The sequence below is a fragment of the Sciurus vulgaris genome (assembly GCF_902686455.1).
Source record: "Sciurus vulgaris genome assembly, chromosome: 14".
Classification (NCBI taxonomy): Eukaryota; Metazoa; Chordata; class Mammalia; order Rodentia; family Sciuridae; genus Sciurus; species Sciurus vulgaris.
Window position 1 is genome coordinate 98,470,542 of NC_136475.1, and position 22,066 is coordinate 98,492,607.

Here is a 22,066-nt window from a genome sequence, read left to right on the forward strand (position 1 = left end):
GTCCCAGGTGGAGGGGCCTAAGTCAGTCCCTCTGTCCAGTAACCCCCTGTGGTCCTGAGCTCTTGCTGGACTCCTGGAAGCAGGGCATGAGAGATGGCCCTACTTGGCACAGCTCAACACGCCTCCACCTGCCCAAAAACCCATGATGGGAAAGCCACAGACACAAGAGACCCTGGTGGCTGGAGCTGAGCCACCACCGTCAAGGAGCAGCAACAGCAAGCAGCTGTGCCCCTTAGGGACCTGCACTCCTTCCTGCACAACGCGAGAGCGTGTGTGCCTGGTCTCTGCGGTTCCTTCCAGCGCTGACATCTGGATTTGAGAACCACAGCACCTGACGCAGGAAGTGGTCACTTCTCAGGCTCCAGCCAACAGGGCAGTGAGAGGGGCTGCTAGCAGGGGCACTTGGCCCCTGGCACCTCCGCCACACCATGTGAGCTGAAGAGGCTCGGAGCATGGAGGAGGCTTCCCACAACACCGAGAGCCAGCCTGCAGTGACTCCACCAGGCAAGAGGCAGTGTGGAAACATCGTGCAGCCCTGAAGAAGGGCTGGCTACTCGCTGGCCCCTCATCCTTCAGAGCCCCTTCCCCAGGCTAAACCAGAAAATGTGAAGTCTAGAGGGCCTGAGGGGTCTGCTACCTGAGCCCCTACAGCCCTGTCAAGGACAAGAGCAACTCAGAAAGTGCTAGGACTCTGGTGCTGACTGGGTGAAGTGCTGGACTGGACCAGAACCCAAACCAGCTGTCTCTGGGCAACAGATGACTTGAGATATCCCTCACTCCTTCTGGCTTCATGTTGCCCTCTTTCCGAAGGAGCAGCAGGCTTGGGGGCTTTCAGAAGGTCCTCCTGTGTCTCAGTGAGGACAGACACATCTCCTCTTGTCAGGGGACTTGATGAGCTAGACTGAGGCCTGGCTTATGGATTTCCCTCCTGAACACAGATGTGTGTGTCTGTGTCCCTCCCATGTGACTTGGGGACGTGAAGTGTCTGGCCGGTGCCCGCTTCTTTCCTATGCTGCAGTTGCTGTTGCAGCACGCTCCTCTGTCCATCACTGAAGAGATCCCCAGGCTTCTGTGCTCACAAGTCAGAAGTGTCAGTTAAGTCAAAGCCTCCAATGACACCTGTCACTCAGACTGGGCCTCCTGGACCTGGCAGTCCCTGGTGATTTCTGCCCTAAGGCAGTTCGTACCAGCTTGACTATGGCCTACTGTGGTGACAGCAGGGATCCAGTTGGACGAGCTGAGTCTCAGGCATGTTTCTGAGAGGCGAACTACTCAGGAGCCAATGCTCACGTTTCTGAAGTCGAGTCCACAGAGTTCTGGCCATGACCTAGTCCTGAGGATGGAGGGAAAACACTCAACTGGATCTTAGGCTTTTCTTAGGAAAACCTCTAGAGTCCCTGACCCTGTCTACGCGGCAAGAACTGTGTGTAGCAAACGGACTCGCGGAGAAAAGGTGAACCCGCAGCATTTGACAAAGACCTTGAAACTGCTCACGTAACGGCGATAACAGGTTTGTAACCGGCTGGTGGAGGCGCAGGAGGGCACCAGCCTTCACCACAGTGGTCTCTGCTTTCTGGGCTCATGGTCTGGAAGTGGCTGGACCGGTCTTCTCCAGGGTCACCCGGTGTGAAACTCCTGCAGCTCCCAGGCCTGAGCCTGGCTTGGGGCTCTGCAGGGCGGGCCGCCCTTCAGCGCGCATTTCTCAGGCGCTTCGCCAGATGGCAGGTGCCAAAGGCACTACTCCAGAAAGGACGAAGGTGCTGTGGGCTTCTCTAAGCCCTCTCCAAGCATTGCTCCTTCACCTAGAACACAAGTGTGCACTTGAGTTTTCTGAAAAACTGCGTTTCCCTCCACAAGTACATTCTCCCCCTTTGGTAGAATGTCAATCACTGGATAGAAACCAAGAACTAACTCAAGAAATTCTCATGGTTAATATTCACTCTGTGGATTATTTGTACCATAGCTTTAATCCAGATAGTCACAGGAAACTGGTCCATCTGCCGAAGTCCACGTACGAATGTGACTCGTTTCATATTAGTTCAGCAAAAACACACCTTCCAGTGTAAACTGCCTGGAGATTAAAACCAGAGATGGAATTCCCAAAGCTCCCAGTGACTGGTCCCGAATCTCAATGATTCACAGGGCCAGGCACGTCCAGAACCTGCTTACTGATAGGTGACAGACCATCTGTCCCCTCCGTTAATCGACACAGTGAAGGCCTGCCTTTAGCTGAAATGTGTTTGGGAACATTCAACACTGGAGGCTGGAGAAGTCATGGTGACCTACAAGGATTCATGGCCATGCACCAGGAGCATTAGGAACTTGAAGGAAGGCCAAATCACGTGGCAGCCGGGCTGCTCAGATGCGTTTCCTGTTGCCTGACTCCAGGCTCCTTCCACAGCGTGCTGGCTTCCCCACCTGCTCTGGGGCAGATGCACAAGGCCAGCGGCCACCTGTGCCCGGATGCAGGAGTCCACGTAGTGCATCCTAGCAATATGATTCTTGTAAGAGGTGTCCAGGAATTGTCTGTTCCCTCCTAAGAGAGGAGCTGGCGAGACTCTGGGTCAGGTCCCCAGCAGTGCACGCACAGGCAGGAAGCAGAAGGCCAGTGGGGGCTCAACTAGGTGACCCCTGGTTTACTCATTGTCACATGACTGCCAAGGCAAGTGCAGAGAGCGGCTGAACCTCAGCCTGGGAGGCCAGGTCTGGCTGGTAGGGGAAGCAGTCCACATTCTCTCGCTCCCACATGAAGGGCCTGCCCCAGCTTGTCCTGGCTTCACGCGTGGAAGTGGCTGTGTGGCTCTGTGAGGAATCACCCAATTGTCTTTCAGTTTCTTGGGAGGAGGTGATGCGATTCGGTGAAGAGGTTAATAGATACCTGAATTTCAAAGGCGAACTGGACTCTTAACCTGAGGTGCTGTGGGAGGGCAGGTAACTCGAAGTAAGTGAGGTGAGAACAGGAGAGTGGCCCCCTCGTCCCTCGTGTGGCTGGTGGGAAGATGACCTGTGAGACGAGGCCTCCATCTGGCCTCCAGCGTGGCTCTGCTGTGACTATGGAAAGTGCCTGGGACAGGCAGGGCGTCCCTGTCTGCTCCCCACTGTCAGTGCCCACTGCTTTTCCAAATTCTCCAGGACGAGAGGATGAGGTCCACAGAACTCATGGAAGCGATCATGGAAAGTGTAAGTCTCACCAGGCTGTGGTTTCTTCTTTGACTCAACTTCCAAAATGCTTCCACCTGTCCCAGGTGTGTTCTCAATTTCAAATCAGGACTTAGAAACTCACCAGGTGGTTGGTTCTCCCCCATTGCGGAGGTGCTGGCCATGGGAAACCACCAGGGTCAGTGGGCAGAACCAGCACAGCTTGGTTACCCCAAGGATACTACTCCAGTCACAGCAGTGAGCCCTACAACGTGTGTAGATTGAGAGGAGAATATGAAGCTCATTTCCAGAGTTCAGTAGAACAGGCGTGACTCTGCGCCGAAGCTGGAGCCCAGGCTGCGCATGCTGCGCGTGAGAATGCGCCACCGTGCTTCCCGTGTTCTTCCCCTCCGCTGCTCTTTAGGGATACGTTATCCCGTAACAAGGGAGATGATGCACGGAATGGTCCAGAAGAGAAGGGGCACCTGTCCCACTTGACTTGCGACTTTGGGATGCAGGTCTTAGCTATGTGGACGGGGAGGGTCTCTACTGAGTTCCAGATCTTTTTTCACTAACGTACAATCCATAAAGCAAGTACCAGAGCTCCAGATCTCAGTTTTAGTCAGCTGGTGTTTGCTGGTCAGCATGCCTCATTGCCCCGTCATTACTAAGCATTAAAAATTCTTCTCACTCTGGTGTTTTAGTGGTGGAAACAAAGAACAGCTGAGGAAATAGGAAACAGTGGCCAACTCAACCCAGGGGTGCGTTCAAGAGACCAGGAGTGGTTATCTGTTTTGCAACATGCACGATATCATCTACATGGAAGGTGAATGCAGACACAAATCCCAGACACTCTGAGTGGTAGCAGACTCTGTTCCCCAGGAGAGGGGTTGGACACACGTGAGAGTCTCCCTAAGCACGCGTCCGAGGTGGAGTACAACACTCACCCTCCCAGCATTCCTTCCAGCTCTCCCAGGCCTCCTGCGGCCGTGATGCGGTGACCTGGTAGCACTGCCAGCTGCCAGGCACACAAGTGACCAGCTCCTCCCAGCCCCTTGCCCCTGCCCCCGCCCGCAGACAGCGTGAGTCGCAGTCCCACGGGCTGTCTCCACACTTTTCTCTGGGGTTCCTGTGACTTCACTCTGTGGCACATACGTCTCTGCAAGGAATCGGATTCAGAATTGCTCATAATGCAGCCCCAAGGCGGGGGTATGATGGGGAGCACCCGGTGGGGGTGGCCTGCCTGAGTCCTCAGAGCCCCAGGCTTTCTTCCCCGTTGCCGAGTGTGACGGCAGAAGAAAACCATTGAAAAGCAATTGCTGAGAACGTCTGTTTAAGAGTTGGCAAAACCAAAGTTCGTGAGCTCTTGAGAAGCATAGCCAGAGGTGTGCAGCCAGCACTCAGCCGCTGGACTGCACACAGGTGAAACCCATGCAGACTGCAGTCCAACTTAGACCCCAGAGATAGGATGTCTGCTTCACGTGGTGCGTGCCGTGTGTGATGGCTGGTCTCAGGTTGGCTGGGAGGCTGGCAGCCCACAGGGTGCTCCAAGGGGCCTCCCTCCACCTGGCGCCTTCGCTTCCCTCCTGGGGACACCTGACCAGCTGCTCAGGGGCCCAGGCCCCTCCTAGCCGTGCGTGCCTGGGATTGCCGCTGAACCCCCAGTTCTAGCCACCTCCCTTCTTTCCCTGTCTTCTCTATTTCCTTTGCAGAAGACCGTCAAATGAACTGCCATGGGGCGCGCCTGCTGCAGGACGCGGACAAGGACGACAACAATAACGAGGAGTACGACAACTACGACGAGCTGGTGGCCAAGTCGCTGCTCAACCTGGGCAAGATCGCGGAGGACGCAGCCCACCGCGCCAGGACCGAGTCCGAGATGAACAGCAACACCTCCAACAGCCTGGAGGACGAGGGCGGCAAGGGCGAGAGTCTGGGCCGCAAAAGCGAGCTCAGCCTGGACCTGGACAGCGACGTGGTCAGGGAGACCGTGGACTCGCTGAAGCTGCTGGCACAGGGCCACGGCGTCGTGCTCTCCGACGGCCTTGGCGAGCGCGGCCACGCAGAGGGGCTGGCGCCGCAGGACGGCAGGGGCATGAACTACGTGGTGCTGGGCAAGCCCGTGAGCAACGGGCTGGGCGAGAGGCTGGGCGAGGAGAGCGAGGAGGAGGTGTGCCTGAGCAGTCTCGAGTGCCTGCGCAACCAGTGCTTCGACCTGGCGCGCAAGCTCAGCGAGACCGACCCGCAGGACCGCGGCCCGCCGCCCAGCGCCAGCGCCCGGCCCCACAGCCGGCCCGAGGACGACTTCCCAGGCAGGACGCCCGATCGCAGCTACTCGGACATGATGAACCTCATGCGGCTGGAGGAGCAGCTCAGCCCCAGGCCCAGAACGTTCTCTAGCTGTGCCAAGGAGGACGGGTGTCAGGACCGAGACGACGACACCACCTCCATTAACTCGGACAGGTCGGAGGAGGTGTTCGACATGACCAAGGGCAACCTGACACTCCTGGAGAAGGCCATCGCCCTGGAAACGGAGAGGGCCAAGGCCATGAGGGAGAAGATGGCCATGGACGCCGGGAGGAGGGACACTCTGAGGTCATACGAGGACCAGTCCCCGAGACAGCTTCCCGGAGAGGACAGGAAGCCCAGGTCCAGTGACAGCCATGTCAAAAAGCCATACTATGGTAAAGGTAATATTTCTACCTAACGTAAGTTGCCTCATGGAAACATGAGCTGACCAAAGATGTTGGTGATGGTCCTCGATTAAAGTCCAAATCTCATTAAACCCCATCTCTAAGGCCCGTTCCAGAGTTGGTTCCAGAATTATATTTTGTGATGATGTTTCTGAAGAGCAAATGAATATTTTTTTCTGGGAATTGCATACAGTTCAGTGTCCCACTATTAGAGCAGATGAGTAACATGGCTTTCCTTGAGGGCCAGGGCTGGCGCGTAAACATGCCTGTGGTAGAAAGCGTCACACACCTGTGCTGCTGTGGACAAACCAGGACCTGGGAAAGGCCAGGCTCTGTGGGCTGGTGAGTCCATCAAACCAGAGCACAGGTCACAGTGGATGGGGAGGTGGCTCCAGTTTATAAGCTGCCATCCGATGACAGTCATGGAAGACACACCCCCTAGAGCAGCACCCCTGACAGACTGAGCAGCCACAGGTTGACCCAGGACATAGCATAAGGCCAGGGGCTGCACCTTAGCCACCTGGAGAGACAGGGCACAGAAGCCACTGGCGTGCAAAGCCCTGGTGGCTCTGAAGTCAACAGCAAGTTCTTTAGTGCACTCACCCCCCACTGATTCATTGCACTGAGGACTAACTGTGGTGTTTCTCAAATGCAGTGTATTCTAAAACACTGGAGACTATCCAGTACGGTAGTTTTAGCTCAATCTCCCTTCGTGAACTATGCGGGCGCTTATGGCATTTGTCTATATATTTAACTATATATACATATTATCCATATATATAGTAAATATATCATGTATACACCTGTCCTGAATGAATGACTCCATGTTTGTAGAGGCAAGTGTCCACTTTGAGGCAGGTTATGACATGGCCTCCTGCAGGGGCCTGGTCTGTTTGCTCATTTGCAAGTTTCTTTTAGAACTAAGCAAGAAGCAATTTCAAGAATAAAATTGGTAATTCCTTAAATCCTACTACATTAGCACCAAAAATATATCTTTTCTGTTTGTTTCTCACTTTATTCTGTGCATTACAAATTCTGAGTTCCTCACTATGGATGTGATAATGAAATTTTAGAATTTAGTTTGAAAATCAGTTGCTGTGTAAACTTAAATCAAAAAAACTGCGTTTTTCTGCTGGGACATTGGTGTGTATTCTCCTCTCAATGTGTGTGTATAATTTCCGTGGCAAGTTGGGCACTGCTGGAACCAAACCCAAGTTTGAGATGAGCCTTAGCCAGATCCATGCACTCCTGATTGGCAGGTGGTGGGCCGTCTGCCCTTCCAACTGCCAAAGCACACCACTGGACTGCAAGGTGGAGGTGACCAAGGGTCGTGACGTTCCAAAGGAAATGCATGTTTTGAAGGACAGAGCCATCACTGTGAACAAGGTGTGAAAGACCATCTCTGAGGAATATCCGTGGAGTGTTTGAGAATCGGAGGAGGAGGAGGAAAAGGAATAGTACCTCTGCTCCTGTGACGGCTCTGTTGCACAAATACAGTCCAGGCTGCGCTTTGCGTCCTGAGCTGTGGCTTTTGGGATGAGCGCTGGCTCTGAGAAGTACAGAGGCACCCTGCACAAACATGGATGCTGGTTTGCTATCACAGAGTCTGTGCTGCTGTGGCTGCTTTGTGCCCGTGGCCTCCAAACTTGGTCGCTTTATGCAAATTTTGAGTTGTTTAATTTTGCTGTTGTTTTTTGCTTTGCTTTTTGCAAGAAATGAAATTCAAAGAGTTTGCTTCCCCTGTGTGCATGGGGGTGGCTGGGAATGAATGGTGAACACTGAGCTGTGCTTTTCTGGAGAAGGGGAAGGATTGAGGCTTGGGCTTTCCAATAAGGTGGGAAGCATTGGTTTCTCCCTCTCCCAGCTTTTCCAAATCTACTGCTGACGAAAGTTATTCTGTTTTCTACCAGCATTTTCTATATTGTTCCATGTAAACATATTGTCTATGTTTATAGTACATTCAGAGTTAAATAAATGAAGCCAATCAAGGCCAACAAAGGAAAATGAAGAAATTAGGGCTCCCTTTAAAATAAAGAGGGTCATGGGCTCTGATCTCCCCAACTCAGTGACATTCCTGCAACCGCCCTGCAGGTCTCCGCTCTGTATCCAGGGCTGTTACTGCAGTAAAGATGCAAGGATATTGCATCGATTCTCATTGCCCACAACCCCCAAACTGATTTAATATGTCAGAAGCAAATGATGGCCCTCCTCTGTCTTCTGCCAATTATCTGCTCTGCCCCAGCTGAAGAACAAGCTAAGACCAGTCACAATTTGTCTTCTCTTGTTGGTTGCAAGGTTTTGGGTTGATTGTTGGTCTCTCCGCTTGCTCAGTTGTCTCGTGTTGGCCTCCATGTTTGCTTCTAAGATAAATTGGGATTGTACGAAGTAAGAAATCCAGTGGAGGCGATGGCCAAGGCAGGGAACGTAGCCCACCTCACCGAGGACCCCATGCATCGAGAGGAGATTATACACTTGTTGTCTTCCAAAACATGGATAATTTTGACATACATTGGCTTTATAAAAACCTATACTTATTTTCAAAACATTTCAAAATCTGGAAACAATACGATTTGTGAGAAGTTTTCAGTGTCCTGTGAAATAGGCTCTTGGTGGTTAGGAATAGCCACGGCATTTTTTATCTTCTATGGGTCATCTGTATCTAGTTATAAAACTTTCATCTCTAGTCTGTGATTTTTATCGGTACTTTCTTCTGAAAGTATCCTCTGTTACCAGGCACCTGCTATTTTATACTTCAATTGACTAAATTAGACCAATATTTTTGTGAAATTATCCAAAGGTGTTAGAATGCCAGCCTTTCAGTCTGCACGTGTAAGAGAGGCCTGGACCAGGTCGTTGTAAGCTGCCATCACGCCATAGCCACACACCTTTAGGTGGGATTCGGAGGAGCCTGTACAGGGGCAGGATAGGCCGAGGTGAGGCCACCTCCCTCAGCACCTCCCTGGCTCAGGAGGCCCAGCACCCGAGAGGCACAGTACAGCCACCACTGAAAAGAAAGGGAGTCCTTTCATGTGAACACGGAGGCACAAGTAAGTCCTGCGAGTCCTCACCTAGTTCAGGCCTCATAAGTAGCTGAAGAAGAAAGTTCGGAAGCAGTCAAGGTTTTAAAACAAAGCTTTTTTCTTAATAAAAGTGAATTCTTCACTAGAAGTAAAATGTGTATTTTCCAGCAATCACGATTGGCCTGATTAATGAGATATCCATATAATAGAATTAAACCCCTGAAGAAAATTTAACTAGAGCCTTCTCTGGACCAAATCTCAAGAGCCACATCTATTGATGTTTGATATGAGCAACTGGTTTTCAAAATTTTTGGAGTCGAAAATAATTGTGTCACATGGTTAGATTCACTGTTTGTTCTGAGCGTGGCCTCAGAAGTACTCTGAAGTTATCATGCTGCATAGTCTTGCACTGTGGTCAGTTCTGGGTGTGGAAAGAATTAGATTAGCAAAGTCTTTACATCTTGGCATCTGCATCCATTCTGGACCAAATGTCTGCTCAAGTCGGCCCTGGACCGCACGACAGAGACGCCCGCAGGGCTCTGGAGAAGGGTCACCTCCTGATTTTGTGTATGCATGCACAGCATTACACGAGCCTCCTTCTGGTTCCAAGTACACACGGAGAAATCAGAACACAGGGTTGCTCCAGCAGCTTCTGAAGCATTTTGATCGCCTCTCACCTCTGCAGGTGGGATCTCCGCCATTTTGGTCATCTGCTTACAGTGCCTTCTGAGAGTTCAATTTATTTTCCAAAACATGCTGAATTGCCATGCTAAGAAACGGTGTGGTTATCCTCAAGAGCAAAGTTCAGAGCAGTCAAGTTTTGCTGCCTGTGTGTGCTACCAGAGCTCTGGACAAGGAGAAATTCAGCTGAAGAGATGGGGACTGAGTCACACTCTCCAGCTGAATTTCACAGAGAGGCTGCCAAATGAAATCAGTGTGGAGTCTTGTTCTCTAAGAAGGTCACTGTCCCATCACTGTTTACGTTGATTTCTTTGAGCAACACAGCTTATCATGTAACACACGGGAAACCAATCAATCCAGAGTTGAGGTTAGGAACGGGGAATGGGGGCTTTTTTTCCTTTTCTTTCTTTCTTTAGGACAAAAACTAAGATACTTTCTGATTCATGATCACATTGCATAAGGTTGAACAATCCCCCAAAACAAAAGCCTACCTCAGCAAAAGTGTGGTGTCGTGCCTGTGCCTGACGCCTGCTCCGTCTCTCAAAGTAGCAAAGGTCTCTTGGGATTGTTGATGATCACATTTGTCTTTGGTTGGTGAACTTTCATTCTCTTGGAACCTGTTGTCACTTTTAGATCCCTCAAGAACAGAAAAGAAAGAGAGCAAGTGTCCAACCCCCGGGTGTGATGGAACCGGCCATGTAACTGGGCTTTACCCGCATCACCGCAGTCTGTCTGGATGCCCGCACAAAGATAGGGTCCCTCCAGAAAGTAAGTGCACGGCTCACCGCTGCCCTTGGAGTGCTAGCACATGGCTCTGTCTCTACCATCCTCTGACCTGACGTCATTTCCATCCTACGGCTCAGTGCGGCCAGAGCTCACCAGGCCCCTGCTGACCCTGACAGGCAGCCCCAGGATGAGTGGGGGCAGGGAACCTGCACTCCCCGCCCCCGTGCCTTCTGGGTGCCAGCTCTTGCTAGACCAGCCCTGGGAGTAGCCCTCCGCAGCCCCCCCGGAACCAGGTTTGGCCCCCATTCCATTCTGCCTCCTCGGTGACCTCAGGCAGGTTGCCTCCACTTCTCTAGTTAGAGAATCGAGATGGTGTCTGAGACATCCGTCTACCAGCACTGGCCTGCTCTGCCTCCACAGGGCCTCTCCTGCCCTGGACTTGGGACTGTCCCATCGTCATTTGGCCCAGAGGTTCTGCCACTTTCACTCATGAGGTCTGTTTCACGTCAGCTGCACCAGCATTTCCACACTAGAAGACCCTAAATAAGAAGGGTCAAATTGTGTGGGTTTGGATCTTTCGCAGTTTTTAATAGTTAGGTTCTGATAATATGGAATCGGTTTATGAAAAAAAGCTCTATTTCTTTTAGAACAAGAACTCTTGTTGTTTATCTTTCAGCAATGAAGTATGCCAACTATATAAAGCCAATTAGAATTAACTGTTGAGGAAACAGGCACATTTTCTGCAGAGTGAGTTTAAGATCCTGACTTTGAGTCTCAGTCACATGGAGGGTTCACCTCTTACCTGAGACAGTTTCTGGCAGGGAAATGTAAGAGCTGGCATGAGACATGGCAGGAGGACCAGTTGATGATTTGGAGGAACTCGGAGGCCAGTCCAACTAAAATGGGTGGTCTGGTGGTTCCTGAGCAGTGAGCCTGCTGAAGCTGCAGGGAGACTCTTATAGATGCCTGAGGTCCAGGTTTTCGAATGGCTACAGAGCACAGTCAGCTCAGTTTGCTGCAACTGTCTCCAGGTCAAAAGAAGAGTCGTGAAAACAAGCAAATTCGGTGTCTGGCTACAATCCCGTGTGTTACATGAGCAGGGAGACGGCATGGTCTACAGCAGCGGCTTCCACGTGCTGAGCACACACTGGGGTCGGGTGCTTGGCTCACACCCACAAACACTGATGCATTCAAGCCATGGACCCTGCAGGCAGTGTTGGTCCTGGTTTTCCAATGAAGAAAATGAGAATCAGGGCGTCCATCATGCTTCTCTGTCCAGGGATTAGACAGTGGCTGGCACACTGAGGGAGCTCAATGCTTTTAAAATCAACCTGAGCAGATCGATACTAACTGGCTGACATTCAGAACTGAGCTAGGCTGTGAATCCATCTCTCTGAAACCCAGGCTCCATGTTCCATTGTAAGTCCTACCAAGCCCTGTGACGCACAGGCGGGCTGTGTGTTCTCTGTCCTCTGCTTTCCTCATCAACACAATGAGGCTCTAGGACCAAGCTCTACCATTTTAAGCAATCCCTCTTAGGGTCTCAGTTTTTGCCTTCAAGGCAGGACAGTTCCTTTTCCTGAGTCTGTGTCTCCACAGGAAACCTCTAAACAGAGCAGGAATGTGGGCTGTGTTCTGCCATGCTGAAGGTTGCTCAGTCCTGTCTCTCCCCTGCGTCAGAGCACTGCAGTGTCACCTAAGCAGGAGATGGTGGGGGCCTGGGTGGTGTCACCTTAGCATGAGGAAGCTGACCCTGTCCAGGAACATTCTCCAGCACATCTACCGTAAAGCACTGCTGTGGATTTGCTCATGGAAGGGTCTGTAAGAAACAAGGACGGATGTGAGCATAAGAAAGGACAGGTCTGTGGTGAGCCTCTGTCAGTTCCAGCCTTCCTGGACTGGCTTCCTCTAATTCTGCTCACCCTGTGAGGACCACAGCAGGTGTGTGGCTGGAGGAGACCTGGTTCTGAGCCCTGGGAGCTTCCAGTCCGGCAGAGAAACAGGCTGAGCCCAGACAGTGCCTCCCAGGGCTGCCCCATGCACCAGCAGCTGTGCTGGGCACTGTGGGGAGTGGTCCAGGCCTGAACCTGGGACCCCAGGGTGACACTTCATCGTCCCATGGGCAGAGAAGGAGGCTTCAGTTGGGGTCCACACAAGACCAGGACCTGGAGAAGCTGGAGGCGGAGTCGACATTCCAGAGATAGGCTGATGGGGAGCAAGACCATGGCATGCACAGGAAGACCCCCAGGAGGGTGCCTTCTGAGGGGGTGAGAACAGACAGGAAGTGGGGAGCAGGTCACACTGAAGAGAGTGTGAGGGTCCTGTGGAAGCTGCCCGTGGCCTGAGGGCAGGCTCAGAGCTGGAGGACACCACCCTCTAGCAGCAGAGGTGGAAACGGAGAAGGGCTGCCCAAGGAGAAGAGGCGAGCATGGGGAGCCAGCAGGGGGCTCCCAGCAGCAGAGGTGTGGCCTCTCACCTGTGGACAGGTGAGACAGGGAGGGCAGCAGGTGGAAGGGAAGTGAGAGGGATCAGACAAAACCGAGAAAGGGGGCTCCTCTGAAGAGCCCCAGGCATGAAGTAGTGCCCGAGGTCCCAGAAGTCCAAGGCACAGGACAGCCCACGCTGCTGTGCCCGCTGACGGGAGCATCCCCTTGAGGCCTCAGCATTGGAGGGGAACAGCGCAGGGAGGGCCTGTGCTCAGTATGGAATCTGGAGCCACCCACAGACCAGGGGGCGAGCAGATCTCATCGCAGTGTGGATGGCGAGGGGCCTGCGTCTCCGTCATCAGGAGACAGAGTGGTCAGGCCTGGAGGGAGTGTGCTGCCCCCAGCAAGGGCTTTATCTTAGCAAAGTTTGGCAAGGGAACAGAGAGGCCTGTTCCTGCAGAGGGGAAGCCATGTCGGGGAGCATTTGTGTGCCCTTCCGGCAGAGCCGTGGGGAAGTGGGAGAGAATGAAGACCCGGTGACATGGGTCAACCGAGCCTAGAGGGAAGGGCAGCGGGCAGGAAGTTGGAGGCCGAGGAGCTGCCCTCTGAGGTGGGGCCTTGTGTCTAGATCTCCCCAGAAGAAAACCTGTGAACCCACTCCAGGGCCCACCACCAGATTGGCTGAAGGTGACCTCACTGTTCTGACACTGTGTGTTGAGCCTAGGTCACACCTGAGAAAGGCAGGGGGCACAGGAGCCAAAGCCCTTACACTAACGCTAAGTGGGCTCCGTTCAAGGAAGTGGCGCACCAGGTGTGAACTCCAATAGCAGCCACATCGCAGACGTGGCTGCAGGCCCCAGGGCCTGCAGAGCTCAGGAGAAGCAGCCCCAGCCAGAGGGGAAGTTAGTCGTGGAAACACAGAGATGTGGCCAGTGAGTGGACCCCAGCAGCCTTCCCAGGCGTACCGTGTGGCTGGGAGAGCTGCCGCAGAGCCGTCGGAGTGGGCAGACAGCCCATTGGAAGGAGGCCTGTGTGGGCTTGCTGTCTTGATGCCCCAGCATTGAGCTCCCCGGATGCAGAGCAGCAGAGTGGACACTGAGGGCTGGAGAAGAGGGAGCACAGACAAGGCAGGGCAGGGCCATGCTAGTCAGTCTGCACGGCTCTGCTGCCCACAGCAGGTAGTCTCACCCCAGGTACTGTCCCTGCTGCCCCTCCCACTTGCCAAAAACACAACAGTACCTCTCACTACTCAGTCCATCCTGCTTAAAGTATAGCAAGGTGCTTGTTTCCTAACAAAAGTGACTTTGGTTCACATACTTAAAAATGCGGTCGGGGTCCTGCTCACGCTAGCCACCGCGCTCACGGCACTGTTTTCAAGCACCTGTGTGCAGTTGAAATGCCTATTCCACACGCGGTTACCCGGCTACTCGGCATCCGGTGCTCGTGCGTGGGACAGGCTGGGAGGCCTGGCTTCCCCGACCCACCGGGGCCGCTCAGGACGGCGCTCTCTGGCCCTGGCCCCCAGCGCACTCCGCGTGGCATGCCAGTCAGTGCGGTGCAGACTTGCTTCTCTCCTGACTTGTGTTCTCCTGATCATGCTCATCACGGACGTTCGTAAGCCTGTCTGTCTAGACTAACCCAGCCTCTGTAAAATGATTGCATATTCTTGAATTCTGACCATTTCTCTGTTTTAATGCTGGGCTGTTTTCTTTGCCTCTCCTTGTCAAGTTCTTGCCATGCATGAAAATGTTCTCAAGTGTCCCACTCCGGGCTGCACAGGGCGAGGGCATGTGAATAGCAACAGGAACTCTCACAGAAGGTAAGCCACACGCCGCTCAGCCCCACCATGGGTGCACTGTCCCCACAAGCCCCTCGTGTCCTCACATCTTGCTTCTAAAGGGCCAAGTGGTATTCGCAAGGCATGGAAGGCCGAGGCTCAGCCACCCCGTGGGGAGAGGCACCTGTTCAGTTGTCTGCCCACCTGTCATAATGGGGGCACTGCCCTCCAAGGCACCCTGCCTGGTGCAGAATGTGAGGGACCCTGACAGTGAACTAGAGAGAGGTATCAAGGGCCAGTTATCCCTGGGTGTGTGCGGGCTGTCTGCTGCTCGCCACACGGGAACGTGGACTGGAATCCAGTGGCACAGTGCCGCGCATGACTCGCCCTGGCTGCCCCTGGCACTCTGCCAAGACCCCAGGTCAGAGTGGACTTGGCTAAAATATGTGCAGACGTCCAAAGCTGCCACAGGAAGTGGTGGGATGCTGCACATGGATAGCCCTCACTGGATGGTGGCTCTATGGACACATCTTCAGAAGCACACTTCAGGGTGCAGCAGACTCAGCCTCCTCCTGTCCTCTTCCTGTCTGCTTGAGCTTTCTGGAGACTCAGGTCTTCACAATGTCCAGTTCATGTTAGATAGCATCCCGTCCTCAGTGCAGAAAAGTGACTGCTGAGCCCCGTTTCCAGCTGTGGTGTGAACTTCACAAGCTCCAACAAACTGTCTATGTAGAGGAATCTGTAAGGCTTCACTCCAGTCCTTCCTGTGTGGCTGGCAACCCTGGTCACGCCTGTTAACCTCACAATGAAGGAGTCACTGCTCTGCCTGTCAGAGGTGTCCTGGTGCTTCGCACACAGGAGGACGTGGTGCAGGGTGGGCTGGCGCTCAGTGCTGTGCCAGTGAGCACTCGCAGAACAGACCCCGCCACCCTCAGCCACTGGAGTGGGCCTCCGCACACACCTGTGGACACTCAACGAGCTCTCGAGAAGTGGCTCAGACACACAAGCCTGCTTCTGCTTCCTTCCAGGTCAAGCAACCTGAACTCTTCAGTTTAAAAATGTTTTAGTGCAGTCCTGGAGATGACTCTGCTTCCTCCCTTCCCCTTTTCCCTCTTCGGAGAACAGGAGCGGGCACAGGCCAGACAGATGGGCCAAAGCCCAGGTCCACTTTGTAGAACCGGCTTGCTGCCGTTCTTGGGCTGCTCACAGCCACACCCTCCTGAGCCCTTGATGGCCCATCTCCAGACGTGGTGGGAGTGCCCGAGTGGAATCCCTGTCTGGACCTTGCCTGGCTCCTGTTCTCTCCAGCACACGGGCGTGGCCACTCTCTCGAGAAGGGTGGCCCGCCTTCCTGCCAGGCGCTGCCATCAGCACTGCAGTGCGCTCCTGGAGGGGATCACACAAGCCATGACGTGGCATGACCAGCCCACCCATCGGAATGCCCTGGGCTCAGGAGCTGCCCAGCCCCACCCCCACCCCTTGGGTCCCACCCCTTCACCGGGGGAGAGGAGATGGTGGTTGGACTGGGGTGCTGTGACGCCATTCGAGCAAACCATTAAACCCCACTTTTGCACTTGCAGCCTCTCTGGATGCCCTATTGCTGCAGCAGAGAAATTGGCAAAGGCCCAAGAAAAGCACCAGAGCTGCGATGTGTCCAAGTCCAACCAGGCCTCGGACCGAGTCCTCAGGTACCCACACAGGAGTGTGCCATCCATGAGGTCCACCCTCCATCACCCCAGGGCACCTGAGCGCGGACACTCCAAGGTGGATCGCCCCTGGGTGGCAGGATGCCAGGTGGCTGTGCGGGGCCGAGCAGGGCCCGCTCCCGCCTGGTCTCCAGGGGCCCAGCACACTGGGGGAGAGCACTGGGCCCAGTACTGTTGGTTTTCTTTCTGGCCCTGACATAACTCTGTGAATGCTAAGTGGAGGGAAGCTTTGAAGACTAAGAAGCTGCCCAAAGCGATTTCATCTCAATCTGGAGGCAGGGTGTTTGAGAACGTAAGCCTGTGAACACTCCCTGCACAAAGACGGGAGCTTCACCTGTGAAAGGCCGTCATGGCCTTTCACCCCCAAGCACCCGGTGTAGGCGGGGTGGGCGTGACTGCCACCGTGCGACAAGCCAGAAAGCTGGAGCGCAGACGGTTTGGGAACTTAGCTGACATCACGGAATCACTGCATGCAGAACCGGGAGGTGGGCAGTGGGGAAGAGCTGTGCTGCGGTCGGGAGGGGCGGGCCGGGAGGCAGAGGAGGGACCCCCGCCCTAGGATCTACATACGCCTCTCAGTCCGCGTCTGCCCCGAGTCCTGTCCACATGACCGCCACCACCACGGGCCTTCCGCATCTCCTGAGTGTCGCACCAGACCCATCAGATCCATGCCCCTGCCTCTGCACACTCCTGACCGCCATTTCAGGGCCATGCACATCCACCGGGCAGATGCCCCCAGTCCAGCAGCCAGGTGCCAGCTCCCAGGCGTTCAGCTTGTTTCCAACTCTACTATTAATGACAAACATTTTTCCATAGATACAACATTTTGCTCCTGCTAAATTATTCTTTGGGATAAATCACATGGAGAAAGTCACCATGCAAGGGAGGTGAATATCTTTTTGGTTCTTGTGTATTATTTCACAGTTTCTTACATTATTTTACCACAGTAATTAAATTACCTCTCTCCTCCAATAGAAAAGTTTAAATATTTACAGAAAATTAGAAAAATTTAATTAAGTAAAATACAAACATAAAAAGAATCTATGGTTCCAACAGTCAAAAAGAGCCTTTCAATAAATTTTTATTTTTTGTTCATGGGTGCTGACGTTGCACACCCTCAGGGTGTGACGAGTGTGACGACGTACCTGTCTCACAGACTCTGTCTCCCAAAACCCTCGGTCTGTGGACACAAGTCTGCATGCCAGACAAATGACTGAACTTTCTCCTGCTCCGGGCCCATAGTTAGCACAAGACCCTCACCCTCAAATCGAAGCCCCTGGCCGCCTCAGGAAGGGACTGACAACCAAAGGAAATATTGAAGGAGGACAAAGAGCGATCTGTAGCTGAAGCACATTCAGAATTTTAATTTTCTTCAGCCTACTGTTACTAGATCCACGAAAGTTAGACCTGTATGTGGCCCCTTCCTGAAATCAGCAGGGAGCTGTGCTGTTCACGCAGGTGTGGGTCTGTTTCCAGTAGCAGTGCTGCGTCCAGCCTCAGTGAGAAGCCCATGGGGGGCTTGAGACCACTGAGACACAAGCAGTTGCAAATGTCAACCTGCTCAGACACGGTCTCCCACCTGAGGCCAGCCGAAAGCAGCTGTGTGGTGTGATTTCTGTGGCCTTGTGTCTCAGCATTGCTTTGGGTTGGTTAGGGGACAGCTGCGGCAATGCCAGCTAGCCAAGGCCAGGGACAAACAGCTCCCATCATGCCTCTGGGTGGTGTGATGAGCAGGTTGGACAGTACCCTTAGCAGGAAGGGAAGCCCTGCGCCAGGAGCCACCATGGGCCATGCAGACCGAGTGCTGTAGCTCGGTCTCCCCCACCGGTCAGGCATGCTGGCCCTGCTGCTAGGGCTCTTGCATGCTTTCCAGCATCAAAAGCCTGACCTGGGACCAGGTGCAAGCACCTGGAAGACAGGTGTCTGTCCCAGCAGCTCTGTACACCCGCATCTCCAGGTGGAAGTGCTCACTCAATGGAACAAGAAAAGAAGGAAGGAAAAAATAGACCTACAATAATGTGACTGGTCAAGTTTAAGATAAAAAAGTGTTTGAGTGAACCTGCCACTGAGAACCTGAGACTTGAAGAGGACTCTGGTCTGTGGGACTGCAGTGCCCCTACACCCCAGCCCACAGCTCCTTGGGGCCGCACCCTCTTCCCCTCTGCCCTGGCCCTTGCCTGTGACAGGTGAAGGAGTATAGTGCCAGTCCCAGCGGGTCCCCAGCCGGCCCAGGTGCTCCTCACCTGCAGACCCGGGAGCCTCTTTCCTGAGCGCTTTTCCCCAAACCCGAGGTTCTAGCCCAAACTTACCTGAAGGCAGCATCTCCCTCGAACAAGAAGAAAGGCCCCTTCTCCAGAACCTCAGGTCACTTAAACAAAAAGCATTCCACACTCCCAAGGCCTGCTCCAGGGTCTTCTCCACATAGGCATCCCAGGATTACCTGGCAAAATGCCCCCCAAATACGACCAAACACTTGTACATCATTTCCTTGCTTCGATCAGTATAAATTAGTGAATCAAGATAAATAAGTTGGTAATTTGGTAAACGAATGGATATTTTACCATCCTGTGTCATTACAAAGGTGACATAAACAGGTGCTAGTTAGCAACATAGAAATTGGCTTGCTTTCCTTTTTAAAAATTCCAGCTATCCAAGCTTTGTAATCGCTCTAAAAAACAATATAAATTCATGAAATAACCACAGAAGAAATAGATTGTGGTCATGAATGCATATGGAGTCAGAATTTATAATAACAAAAAATAATTCTTAAAGTTGAAAATAGTTAAATAGCATGTTATTCATTAATTTTAATACGCAGTTAAGAACTCTTTTCAAAGCCTAAGCATCAAAAAGTAAAGTTAAATTCCATATGAGATAAAATATGAATTGTGTACAAATAGTATTTCTTAACTGTTAGATAACTATTAAATGCACCAATTCAACCAAAAAACAACCAAAACCTTTACAGTTTTTAATCTCTGCAAGAACCGTAGGTGATTTTTAAATTGTCCTCATATTTTCTAAACGTTTTTCAATGATTCTTGTAGTGCTTTCATAGCCATGAAAAGTAAAGCAATCGTCTTGAAGTTTCTGTCCCTCTGGCCAGGAGGATGATGTGTGTGTTCAGATATGTGCCACCTTCAGAGGGAGGTGGACTCTAGGGGAGAGGGCCATGCCCACAGTCCCTGGGGAGACAGCTTAGCTGAAGAGCAGAGCACCTGCAGGTCTCCACCCGGGGCCTCCAGCTGGCGTCCTCCCTGCAGACACGGCCAGACCTGGCACCCAGCTGCCAGATGGGGTGGCACTCAGGGCTAATTACAGCCCCCGCACTTTGTTTCTTCCTACTGAAGCATCAGCCTTTCTTGGGTCTTTATTTTAAAATATGTTTTCACATGATTCAGAAGCGGAAAGAATCATCAGGAAAGTCCCCACCCGTGAAGTCCGGTTTTCCACATGGCCACAGTGCACTATCACAGTGCTTGTGTGGGAACACACCTAAACGTTTTACAAACACCCCGCCCGAGGAGAAAGGCTGATCAGACTGCAGGCTCCATGTTTAAGTGTATGAGTTTCCACCCTCCACCCAAAGCAGAAGTTGGGTGGAGGGTGGAAGGAGCCCTGTCCTACACCACGGGGCTACGAAGACACGCAGTCGAAGCCCAAGGCTTCCAGGTCTGAGTCAGACACCTGCCAACAGACACGCGCTCACAGCAGGCGAGTACCAGTGAGTAGATGGACAGTAACTGAATGTTCTCCATTCACATATTTTATCCCAAAGTCTAAAAGGAATGTCTGCTGGCTGAAATACTACAGGAGCATACAGATAGTTGACAGATTGTCTAATCCCACTCTGCTCTATCGTCCAGCTAGACAAATCTAGTTTCGTTCCGGTCTGTGTCTCTAAGAGTATGTCTTTATTTCCTCCTCCTTTTAAGGGAAGTTTTCTAGTGTCTCATGGTTGTGTGATTCTACCTCTCTGTGACCACTGCAAAGACCAGACCCGGGTGTCAGATCCTCCCTCATCCTCATATCTCATATCTCCATTGCACCCACCCGTCCTCTGACGAGAGACACACAGAACACTTAGGTATTTTATTTCTTGTTCTTTCTGTCTCCAGCATGGACTTTAGGCAGGTGGCTTCTTTGGGGCTGTGTGATCAAAGCACACTTTGCCCTTGCTTGGGAAGGTGACACTGTGATTTCAGTGCAAGCCCCCAACTCCCTGACTCCTGTAGGAAAGGAGGCGTATGCTACTGATATGCACGGCTGCGAGAAAGCAAGCTGTTGTCTGTTGTCTTGTTTACTTCCAGGCCAATGTGCTTTGTAAAGCAGCTCGAGATTCCTCAGTATGGCTACAGAAACAATGTCCCCACAACCACGCCGCGCTCCAACCTGGCCAAGGAGCTCGAGAAATATTCCAAGACTTCGTTTGAGTACAACAGTTTCGACAACCATACTTATGGCAAGAGAGCCATAGCTCCCAAGGTGCAAACCAGGGACATATCCCCCAAAGGACATGACGATGGTAGGAGGTGCACACTCGTATACATGAGAGACACGTTGCCATTGCTGATGTTGTTGTTGTGTGTATCCATGTGCCGCAGATCTGCCCAGCCTGGTGGTCATGCAGGGGTGCCAAGCACGACGTGCACAGCACAGCACCCGTGCTGAGAGGCCATGTCCTCTGGGTAGAGGGACAGCTGTCCCCAGCAATTCCAGAGCAATAGGTTCTGCAGCTTGTGGGATGTAGAGAAGCGCCTGGTTCCCTGAGTCTCATGGTGAGGGTATAACAGGGTCCTCATGCTGTTATACCCCCACCTCTTTTTAATAGATGTCCCAAGACAGACCATGCAGAGGGAGCAGTGGGGGATTTTGGAGAAACTCTCATTTCTTCAATGCCCTCAACCCTGGGTGCACATTAGAATCACTGGGGAGAAGGTTTTCCTCAGTTCCTCATTCCCAGGCTGTACCCCAGACCAATTAATCTGGAATCCCTGGTGTTACCTGAACAGTAGTATTTCTAGAAGGTTCCCAATGGCTCTGATATGCAGCCACAGGCTGGCAACCTCCACCTGGCCAGCTCTTGCAGCAGGTCAGGACCTGTTCCTCATCTACCTGGGAGGATAGGCTGAGGAAAGGGCCAGCCTCTGGGTGCCACCTGGTCTGATGTCTGGGGCACTTGCTGCTCTCCTGGCAAGGATGCAGCTGGACCCACATGCCCACTGAACATCTCCAGGGGCGAAAGCTGGTTACCCTCCATCTCCCAGCTAGCTCACTTGGTAAGTAGCTCACCCCTGAGGGCAGACTCTATTTATTTTATTTTACTTACTTATCTGACCACATGGCTGCTTTAAATTCTAGAATATAGAAACTAGCTGGCAAATCTTACCTTCTGAACTCAGGGTATGAAGTTCTTTCCTTGGTGCTCTTAGGTAGAGGGATGGAGGTGGGTTTTTAAGGTTTGGGGGCTCCTCTCTGAAAAAGGCATTTAATTAAAAATCACAACACATATGTGAAAAAAATATTTAAATTGAACACCAAGGAAATTCAGGCACCTCTTTACAGTCCAGTAGAAGTTACTTCATGCTTCTAAGCTGTGCTGTTTCTTGCCTGAATGGTCATCCATTTGTACAGTGGGGAGAATCTAACATTCCTGTTAGGTGTCACGTATTGATTATCCCTGCATATCAACTCCTCGATGCAAGTGGGAAAAAGGGAGTGGCTACAGGGTATATAAAGGTAATTACTTGGTTTTACTGTGTTTGTGGTAATAATTGCCAGCCATGATAAGGATTTGTTGTAATCTCATTCATTTGATTGCAAGCGAAGGGTCAAAAGAAAATGTCGTTCACATAACTGAAGGTGCCCTGGGAATCCTTCCCAAGAGCTCATTTCTGCA

General features: G+C 52.4%; 1 protein-coding gene across 1 annotated transcript in view; it reads left to right on the forward strand.

Moving 5' to 3' along the window:
• MYT1L (myelin transcription factor 1 like) overlaps nucleotides 1-22,066 on the forward strand; it is a 338,636-nt gene that overhangs the window by 239,880 nt on the left and 76,690 nt on the right. The window contains exons 10-14 of the mRNA XM_079110560.1: nucleotides 4,851-5,822; nucleotides 10,166-10,300; nucleotides 14,413-14,503; nucleotides 16,042-16,149; nucleotides 20,478-20,692. Of these exons, the coding sequence (XP_078966686.1) occupies nucleotides 4,851-5,822; nucleotides 10,166-10,300; nucleotides 14,413-14,503; nucleotides 16,042-16,149; nucleotides 20,478-20,692 (1,521 nt within the window). The remainder of the gene's footprint in view (nucleotides 1-4,850; nucleotides 5,823-10,165; nucleotides 10,301-14,412; nucleotides 14,504-16,041; nucleotides 16,150-20,477; nucleotides 20,693-22,066) is intronic.